General features: G+C 33.0%; 1 protein-coding gene across 3 annotated transcripts; it reads left to right on the forward strand.

The window, feature by feature from the left end:
• Positions 1 to 2,511: 2,511 nt before the first annotated feature.
• Positions 2,512 to 8,486, forward strand: LOC145122590 (DWNN domain, a CCHC-type zinc finger). Of its 3 annotated transcripts, none has more exons than XM_079058166.1 (15): positions 2,512 to 3,461; positions 3,821 to 3,932; positions 4,098 to 4,179; positions 4,273 to 4,439; positions 4,520 to 4,596; positions 4,720 to 4,794; positions 4,871 to 5,027; positions 5,110 to 5,258; positions 5,343 to 5,507; positions 5,796 to 6,113; positions 6,757 to 6,795; positions 6,896 to 7,169; positions 7,245 to 7,373; positions 7,467 to 7,554; positions 7,639 to 8,486. In XM_079058166.1, exons 1-15 carry the CDS (start codon positions 3,296 to 3,298, stop codon positions 8,329 to 8,331), a joined length of 2,691 nt encoding a protein of 896 aa, XP_078914292.1. In that variant the 5' UTR covers positions 2,512 to 3,295; the 3' UTR covers positions 8,332 to 8,486. The 3 variants fall into 3 exon arrangements, with proteins under 3 accessions (XP_078914292.1, XP_078914293.1, XP_078914294.1); XM_079058167.1 differs by having other exon boundaries at positions 7,470 to 7,554; XM_079058168.1 differs by having other exon boundaries at positions 6,899 to 7,169.
• Positions 8,487 to 10,710: the final 2,224 nt, after the last annotated feature.

The raw sequence follows: 10,710 nt of genomic DNA on the forward strand, positions 1-10,710 counted from the left end.
TCTTGGATAAACCATTTAAGATGTAAAAAAACACAAATTAATATGTTTTTAGAACTACAAATACGTATTTTTATGTATTTAAAAATATTAATATCAATAAAAAAACTTGTTCAATCATAAACATGTTTATATAAGTATATACATATATTTTTAGAAGTGTAAATATGTATTTTGATATATGTTTTTTTTTTAAAGTATAAATATATTTTTAGAAGTATAGATACATATTAATATATAAAAATGTAAAAATATGTATTTATACTTCTAAAAACTATATCTATAAAACACGTATTCATAATTCTAAAAATATTATTTAAATTTTTAAAGGGTATAACCTTGCAAAAACACACACAAACAAACAAATATATATATATATATATATATATATATATATGTATATATATATATATATATATATATATATATATATATAACATTAAAAAAATATAAATACAATATTTAATTAAACATTTTTTCATATATAAATACGATTTTTCTGCATGAATACGTATATTATGAAAAAAATTACTTAGGGCAAAAGTGTAAAAAAATTATAAACTTAAGGGTAAAAATGCAAAAAAAGGGTAAACTTAAGGGTTTTTTACGAATTTAATATAATGTTAACCTGTAAAACCTGTTATCACCGGTAAAAGGGTAAAATCGAACATTTTTTCGAAAATTTTAGGGTAAAAACGGACATAAATTGAACTTTGGGCAAAACCGACAAAACCCTGAAAACATGAGGGTTTTTATGACATTAACCCAATACGTAATACATAAAAAATATGTAAAATACTTAAAAATAGATATAAATACGTAAAAAATACGTTTTTACATTTAAAATACATAAACATCTATATAAAAAGCTTTAAAAAAATACGTAAAAATGCATAGAAATACATATACATACATAATAATTAAAAAATAACACATAAAAATACATAAAAAATATATAAAATGGTTAAAAATACATATAATTAAGTAAAAAAATTACGTTTATACATTTGAAATACATAAAAGTACGTAAATATATACATATAAAAACATAAAAAATACACAAATACGTAAAAATAGATATAGATATGTAAAAAATATGTTTATACATTATATAAAAATTTTGACGAAATCTGCAAAAAAGTCTAATTATTTTCGAAAAATTAACAATTTGGTCTCATGACCTGCTGAACAGGTTAAAAAGGGCTAAAGTGAATAAATTAGCCGGTTTCTTGGGCTTTTCTATTAAAAAGGTGAAAAAGTAAGGGCTTTTTTATTCAAAAAATAAAATTTAGGAGTTTATTAAAAATTTGATCAAAATATTGGGACTTTTATGAAGATATCGCGTTAAATTATCGTCCTTTTATTTGACTTTGGTTTAAGACGTGTAGTTGTACATCTTTCTTTTTGACTTGGACCTTGGACACTTTCCTCCTTGCTTCTTTTACTTGGGTCCCAAGTCAAAAACTTGGTCAACAACAGCACCTCTCAAATTCACTAGTCAATTAATTAATATCATTTAGCCCAAAACTGTAACTATTCTTTGTGGTCCAGATGATATTAGTTCTTATATCATAACTTCCAAAAACATCGCTTTACATATCACATATATAGATGGTGAATATTTTTTATGCATAAATTAAAACCATACTATACCTTGTTTACACCAATTAAATTTTTTATATTAACAAGGGTAAAGAGACAACTTAAATAGAAGAGGGTTTTGAGCTGATAAATTTTTAATGGCTACAAATGTAATATATTATCTAATAATCATTATATATTTTTAAAAATTCAACCAAAAACACTAAGGTACATAAAAAAATAAAAAATAAAAAAATCTAACCATTAGACTATTATTTTCATTACGATATTAATGATTATCAATTTTACAAAAAAACATATATATGGTGATTATAAATTTTATGGACAATCCATGTTAATCATGAACATAATAAGAATAGTACAATCATATGATATTTATTTAATATTATCTTTTATAGCTGGTTGTTCATCTAACTAATAGTATTATTTTGCCATAAAAACCATTGATTTAATCAGTTTGGTAAAGGATTGTATTGAGGATAAAAAAAAGTTTTAAAAGCTTAATATATTAATACCAAATAGTGCAAATATATTAAAAAAAATATTATACTACAAATAATATTTGTTTAACATTAATGTTAAAACAATCTAGTTATTGAATAATATTTATCTATTAAAGGTCACGATTTTTTATGCCATACACTTTTTCTTTATTATAGTATATCTTTTTGTCACTTATTTTGCCCTTACAATATATAGACATAAAGGATTCCTTGTTTAAAAAAGAAAAGAAAAAAAAAAATCTCATTTGATCTTAAGCCCTAATTTAGGATTTTGTCAAATGGTTCTATGCACATCTAAAGTCTAAACACTTCTTAGGCTTCAAATTGTCATTCTCGAATAGTAAAGGAGTTAAAGTGTAAATAGTTACCCTATAAATATAAAAGTACACCCCGCATTATCTTCAAAGGAGGCGAGTTTCACACGTATTGGGGTACATCGTTATCGCGATTTTGCCCTAATTTTGCACACGATCTTCTGGATTCTTTGAACACCATCAACGAATCTCCGATTGTTGAACTCCTCACAGGTGTTTCACAGAATTAACCGCTGAAAACCGAGATTCGCTTCGTGGTTGGAGAATTCGTGGACTATATATATCCAGATTCGCGACTACTGGAAGGCAAATAGTTTATCTGAAAGTAGATCTGAGAAATTGGAAGCGAATCTATCGGCGTCTCGGAAGAATCAAGCACCGGAAGAGGTCGGCGGCGAATAGAAGGATTACGGTAACTCGTTATCATCGGAGAGAATCGGTTCTTTTGGAGGCTTTAGCTCGCGAGATCCTTCGATTTTCTCATCACTATCGAAAGTCAAGTGTTCCTGTGGAGTTATATCTGATCGTAAGAATCTGGCGAACTGAAGAATCTACGCAAATAGTTCGAAACATCGAAGGATTGAGCGCGTGAAGATGTTTCAAGGATTTGATTGAAGCCTTTTGCAGATTGAAGCCGTTCCTTAGTCGGTTTGATCTTTTTTTCAGAGTTACTGAAGAGTGGAAAACGAAAAAAAAATAGAGAATCTTGGCTGTGGATTTTTGTACTGTTATTATATCTTTTTGTTTCGGTGTTCAATTCAGGCGTTTGATAATTTTCTTTTATATGAACGCCTTTATTGATACTACTAGTATTGCATTTTGTGCTTGTTCCTGATATATCTTTTTTTGAGGGAAAAGAAAAAGAATTTATATTAAATTATGGCAGTATATTACAAGTTCAAAAGTGCTAAAGATTATGACTCGATTCCAATCGATGGCCATTTTATAACGGTTGCCTCTCTGAAAGAAAAAATATATGAATCCAAGCAATTGGGCAGGGGTACTGATTATGATCTTGTGGTCACCAACGCCCAGACTAATGAAGGTGTGTTTTAAGTTCTAGACCTAGTCAGCCTCTGTGTTCTTGAATAATTTCAATCTCTTAATATTCTATTCTAAAATCACACTGAATTTCAACTTTCATGTTTGTAACTTAAATGGCAACAAATATTTGTTCAAGAGTTGTCAAGTTTTGCTTTTCTATAATTAGGTTGATTGGATTGAACTTTGAAGAGGATTCACATTTCACATCAACTCAACTAGAAGATGACTAGAACTAGCTATTAATTATGTATTTATTTATGTTATATAGTATGCAAATATGGGTTGGCCTTTTGGGTACTACTGATGTGGATTGATCTATTTATAGTATTTCACAGAAGTGTTTCTGTTTTGAAATTTCAGAATATCTTGATGAAGACATGTTGATTCCAAAAAATACATCTGTTTTAATTCGTCGAATTCCTGGACAACCTCGCATGCCTATAGTTGCAGCACCAGTTTCTGAACAACCTAAGTACAGTTTCAAAACCTTTAAATTTTTTTTTAAATCACTCATACTTGTTTTCTTAAAGATTTAGATACCTTATTTATATAAACCCTGCAAAAGCTTTGTACATGTTTAATCATTAATGGCCATAAATCAAGTTTTAGTTGAATTGTTTTATGATTTGAACTGCAGGCAAAAAATGGTTAATGAGCTGGAAGTTGTGCAATCTGCAAAGAGTAACTTTTCAGGAGCTGGACTTTCTTTTCCCAACTATGTAAGCCTTGTGTAGTTATAACTTATAATGTTTTAAAAACTTGTTCATGGATGAATGATGATAGATGATAACATAACACATTAATTTTTGTAGCTTGATGGATCAGAATATGATGAATTTGGAAATGATTTGTATGAAATTCCTGAAGTTATTCCAGTTGTTTCTAGCAACCCACTTCAGGATGCTCCTGCTCCTAGTAAAGCTGATGAAGACAGCAAAATTCAGGCCTTAATTGATACACCAGCTTTGGATTGGCAGCAGTGAGTTTTAGTTTAGTCTATTTTTTAATGATTTAGTATTTTGTTTTTGGAAAAAGATGTTGACTTTATTGACTTTTCAGGCAAAATTTTGATGGGTTTGGTGGTGGTAGAGGCTTTGGGCGTGGAATGGGTGGTAGAATGGGTGGACGTGGTTTTGGTAAAATTATCTTTTAGCTTCTCTCTGTTCTTGATATGTTCATGTTTATTTATATAACATATAACAATTTTGCTTTTGAAAACTGATTTGTTTTGTTTTTTTTTTCTTTTAAATAAATTTTAGGTAGGGGTGGTGGTGGTGGCTTTGAGAGGAAAACACCGCCTCCAGGCTATGTATGCCACAGATGCAAAACCCCAGGTAGATTCATCATTCATGAATCTTTTTTTCTTTTTTCAAGTAAGAAATCTGTTAAATTTATAATCTTTTTTACCAGGTCATTTTATTCAGCATTGTCCCACAAATGGTGATCCTAATTTTGATATAAAGAGAGTGAAACCTCCAACTGGTATTCCAAAATCCATGTTAATGGCTACTCCAGATGGCTCATATGCATTACCTAGTGGTGCTGTAGCAGTTTTGAAGCCAAATGAGTATGTTATTAATTAATATATTTTTTTATTTAAATTAACTCTAGATATATTTGTGTTATATTAATAATGTTTGTTACAATAGGGCTGCTTTTGAGAAGGAGATTGAAGGGATGCCTTCTACAAGAACTGTTGGTGATCTTCCTCCAGAACTTCATTGCCCTTTGTGCAAAGATGTGATGAAAGATGCTGTTCTCACCAGCAAGTGCTGTTTCACCAGTTTCTGTGATAAATGTAAGTTTCTTTTTTTGCTGATATGGCAAAATGATTTGATTTTTTATAAATATTTGATCCTGTTTATCTTGATTATACTATCAGGTATAAGAGATCACATTATCTCCAAAGCAGTGTGTGTTTGTGGTGCAACGAATGTGCTTGCAGATGATCTTTTGCCTAATAAGACATTAAGGGATACAATAAACCGAATATTGGAGTCTAATAATAGCAGTGCTGAAAATGGTGGCAGTGCTTTTCATGTTCAAGGTATGTGATTAATTTACAAAATGGTCCCTGTGCTTTCTGAGTTTTACCATGTTTAGTCCAAAGTTGAAACCTTTGTCAATTTTGGTCCTTATTCTAAGGTTCTTTATCGAATATGATGGTTAAAACCAACTTAAAATCTTGAAATGACCAAAATTGGACTAAAATGAAAAAAGTTTCAGTTTTGGACTAAACATGGTAACATGCAGAAAGAACAGGGACTATTTTTGTAACATACTTTATTTCTTGAAAAAGGTTTCAGTTTTTTAATCTTTATATTTTGTTTTTCAGATATGGAGTCTGCTAGGTGTGCACCACCACCACAGCCGAAGATTCCATCACCTTCACGATCAGCCGCCTCCAAGGGGGAGCAAGCACCAGCACAGAACGGGGAGGCAACAAATATGCAGCAGGCGGAGGTGGCGGCGGCAGAACATACTCCGGCAGCTGAGCCGCCAGTCTCAGGGAAAGGAAAAGTGATGAAAGCTCCTGATGTATCTGAGGCTACATATGATTCAAAGAGTATGATGGAACCGGCTTCACAGGGAAGTGCAAGACCTGTTGATGATGAAGTCCAGCAGCAGCAGAAGCAAGTTCCCGGTGAGGCAGGTAAATGGAATCTGTTTTTGGAAGGAATGGAATCTGTTAAAGGAATTGGAATATGCAAGAGTTGTAATATGTCATATGTTACTTTGTTTGGTAGGAAATGGAATGGAGTTCAATCTCATTCCTTCGCTATGATTGAGGCAATGAACAAACATGTTTGTGTTTTAATTTGTATGATGGCAATTTTGTCTTTTAATAAAAAAAATAGTGAAATTCGTTTCTTACAACCCACCCTTAGGAGTGATGAAATCCCTTAAACATGAATTTTGGTTCAAAATGGAATTTGAGATTCCAATTCCTTTGATTCCACTGGAATCCATGAAACCGAACACACCCTAATACTTTTCTAGGGATAAATGCAAGAGATAGATAGCAACTTCATTATTTGTGTATATATAATCCTACTTTCATTTCCTTCTATTACAACATTGTACTTTCCTTGTTTTTATTTCTTATTAAGGTAATGTGCTCTAAAAAATAAAAAATCTACCCAATTATAACCTTTTGTGATGTCCTAATAACAAATAAAATGGAAGTAGCACATTGCTATTTCTTGCATTTAATCTATATGGAGGTTTACCTTTTTTTGTTATATAATTTTCAGTATTAATATATATTGGCTTACATTTTCCTTTCTTGTTTTCAGCAAAGAAGAAGAAAAAGAAGAAAGTTAACATGCCAAATGGTAGAGTTCTGATTACTGTTATACCTTTTGTAGCATTTCATTTGTTCAAATGGGCTCCTTTTGTTGACATTTTTTTTTTTGTATTTTTTTATATTTTCAGCAGCAGAAATGCAGTGGAGGGCATCTCAGGAGTTTGCAGCTGAAAACTATATGATGCCGCCAGGTCCTTCCCCTTACAACCCTTACTGGAATGGGATGCAGCCTGGAATGGATGCATTTATGGGGCCATATGGTGGCGGCATGCCGCCATACATGGGTGGTGGTTATGGATTTGGGCCGATGGATGTCCCCTTTGGAGGCGGCATGTTCCCCCAGGACCCTTTTGGTGCATCAGGCCTTATAATGCCTCCTCCTTTTATCCCTCCACCTCAGAGGTAATTTTATAACTACCTGTTTTAAAGGGAAAATAAATAATAGAGAAATTAATTGTTTGATTTTACTTTTTACAGGGATCTTGCAGAGTTAGGGATGGGCATGAATGGTGGTGGGCCCCCCATTATGAGCCGAGAGGAATTTGAAGCCCGAAGAGCCGAATTAAAATGGAAACGTGATTTTGAGAAACGTGGCCCAAGTGGAAGGCAAGTTATCAAATCACCATTTAACTAATTATCTTTTTATGAGTATTATATAATAATAATAACAATAATAATAGTTTTGACTTCTTGTTACAGCAGCAGGGAATTACAAAAAGAAAGGGATTTCAACAGAGAGCCACGTGGCCATGGCCATGAGGATGCTCCTCCAATGAAGTCGAAATCGGTATATGAAGTTTTGGTCTTTTTATTTTTATTTTTATCTTAATATTATTTTAAACATATTTTAAGGTGTCTTGTTGGATTCCAGAGACCAATTCCGCCGCCTAGCAGTGATGGTCACCACCGCCATAGATCCGACAGGCCGTCGCCGGACCGCCGACATTCCCGTGATGACGGTCATGATGCACCTCCACATCCATCGTCAAAGAGGAGATCTTCACGTGATCGCAATGATTATGAAGACCGCGACGACAGCCACCACAACCGCCACCATGACCACCAGTCACAGCCGCACAAGAGCCACCGCCGATCCGAATCATCATCCGCCACCAGAAAGCCACCACAAGCACCACCAACCTCAGATTCCAAATCGGCTGCACCAGCGGCACCCGTGGCGGCAGCCAGCAGCGGTGATCGGAAACATAAACCAAGTGTCTTCTCTCGCATCAGCTTCCCGGAAGAAGAAGCGGCGGCGGCCGCTGCGGCAGCAGCCGCCGCAGGTTCCAAGAAACGGAAGGTCACGTCAAGTTCAACGGAAGCGCCACCTGGCGGATCCACGGCAGTGTCAAGGAAGAGTAGCAGCTCAGCCACCACCGCCACCGCCACCGCCACCGCCACCGCCACCGCCACCGCCATAGATTATGAGTCTAGTGATGATGACAGACATTTTAAGAGGAGACCTGCGAGATACGAGTCGTCTCCGGTGAGGGAACGGGAACGTGATCGGGGAAGGGAACGGGAGAGGGAACGTGAGCGGGAACACTACAGCAAGCACAGGTAGCTAATGACTTAATGTCAAGCTACTGTGCAAATATGATTTATTTCAAGAATCTGAAGGCGGAGGGTTGTTATGTTTTTTTTTTCTTTCTTGATGTATTACGATATTTAACTTGATGGAAATAAGTAAAATATGTTTTGGTCGTTTGTTGCTTTGTATTTCTGGGTTTTAGTAGTGATTGCTTTTGTTTCGTTTATGGTTTTATCACAACTAAATAAACACATTAAAAAAAAAAAATCAAGTCACAAAGTGAGCAAAGTAGATTTAGAATATTTCTTTATGGCACAGGTGCTTGAGGCGTTTTAAAGCATATACCGTTATAATCGATGAAACAGGTGTTAAATTTGTCATCTGATATAACCCATTATCGGTTGGTGAATTTGGTGGCAAGGAAGTTTATGTGTATCAAAGCATAATGGTCGTGTTAGGTGATCTTTCAGGTGGCAATGATTTTTTTGATTTAATCCCAATTCAATGTATCCCTTCTTCATTTTAGTCTTCATCCTTGATTTTTCTTATGGGTTTTCTTGATCGCTTCAATTTTCATCTTATGGAAGCTGCAAAATCTCGAGTGAAGGCAACATAAAAACTCAAATCCATCATTGTCGTGGTTGAGTTGAGGGCATGTGTAAAAGAATTTCGATTGACCTAATTTCAAGATTCAAAAATAGATTAGAATCTTTTGAAGTGGATTGATCCATCACAACCAAATCAATGGTAGACAAATCTTGTTCATGAAATGCAATAATCATATGCACTACCAATTGGAAAAATAAGTTTAGGATGATGAGTTTATTTGATTAGTTTAGTGATGATGCAACTTTTATTAAATTTGAGTGTGGTGTTTCTTGTTGTGTAATTGCTTAATTTAGGTCGAATGTTATTGTAATTTAATACTTTTAGTTATTGTATGGCATTGCCGCCGTTGTTATTGTTGTTTCAATGTTATTGTAGTTCTCGAAATTCTAGCTAATGAAATTGTTTTTTCCAAGTTAATAAACAAAATATACAATGCAATATTCATTATGAATATACTATACAAACATATATACAAAAAAAACCATTTAATACACATGATTCAATATATATTTATTAATAGTATAAAGACATGTGAATAACATGTAAAAAATATAGACAAAAGTCTACGAAACATTTCATCACACAGTTGAAATGTATACAAAATGAATAACATGTTGCATATATGTTACATACTCTTAATAAACATTCATTGGTTCACATGTAAATATTACGTGCTATATTCATTTTATACATTTATTTATACAATTGTTGTAAACACACATTAACTTATATAGTTGTGGCAAAACCTTCACACATAAGCTATTATAGATCCGGTAAAAAAATATTTTGGTAGGCAGATAATTTTTTTTACGGCATATTTTTTGGCAAACAATACAAATGAATAAAAAGTAACATGAGCACAAAAAAAAAAATTCACAAAAAAACATTTCGATGATTCATTTTTACAATGGTTTTATTAATATTCATTAAAGTTTTCATAAAAGTGAATTTTTTTTTTACTTAAAAATAAATCATGAAGGTGTTTTTTTTATAATTTTTTGTTCTTGTGAATCATCTTACTTTTGAATCATCTAATTATTCATTTTGTTTGTTTGCTAAAAAATATGTATATATAAATTTTTTTATACATTCCTACCAAAATTTATCTTCTTATTTGATCTTTTGGTTATATATATATATATATATATATATATATATATATATATATATATATATATATATTTCACATGAAAAATATTTTTCAAGTGCGTATGTTATCCCGTTCTTGATAGAGGTGGCGATTTATGGCGAGATGAGGTGTAGCTAGTGGTGTGCGGGGTAGAGTATAAGCTATGGTTGCAGGTCGACATTGTGTAACAATGGCGATGATGGTGTTGATTGTTAGGGTTTAAGCACTTAAATTGTAACGACCCAAATTTTCAAATATTTTTTTTTCGTTTTTAATTAACCAAACATTTCCATAAAATATGAAGTAACATTGACCATTGTTTTCAAAATTCATAACATTAACATTTTATTCAAAACATCAGAGTGTCCCATCAAGTCAAATGCCGGAGAGTGCATGCCGCGCCATCAAGCCTTGCCCTTGGCCTTAGGCTCAGAAGTATCTGAAACAAATCAACAAACTATAAGCTAACGCTTAGTGAGTTCCCCAGAGCATACCCCACACAATCCACATAATCACATAATCCATATTAGCTATAAAAGCTACATAAACCATACAAGCCATGCATACATACATATAAGGATGCCGTGGGCTCCTCCCAAGGTCTTACTCCAGGATGCCATGGGCTCCCCCACATGGTCTTACACCTAAGTGCCATGGGCTCCCCCATGGTCTTT

Source organism: Lactuca virosa, chromosome 6, assembly GCF_052849685.1.
Source record: "Lactuca virosa cultivar CGN04683 chromosome 6, Lactuca_virosa_CGN04683_v6, whole genome shotgun sequence".
NCBI classification, from domain to species: domain Eukaryota; kingdom Viridiplantae; phylum Streptophyta; class Magnoliopsida; order Asterales; family Asteraceae; genus Lactuca; species Lactuca virosa.

What these genes read in the sequence shown, in the direction of transcription:
- LOC145122590 (XM_079058166.1), top strand. Translation starts at nt 3,296, where the DNA reads ATGGCAGTATATTACAAGTTCAAAAGTGCTAAAGATTATGACTCGATT. An exon ending in AATGGGTGGACGTGGTTTTG is followed by an intron (nt 4,597 to 4,719) that starts GTAAAATTATCT and finishes AATAAATTTTAG; the next exon opens with GTAGGGGTGGTGGTGGTGGC. An exon ending in AAACGTGGCCCAAGTGGAAG is followed by an intron (nt 7,374 to 7,466) that starts GCAAGTTATCAA and finishes TTCTTGTTACAG; the next exon opens with CAGCAGGGAATTACAAAAAG.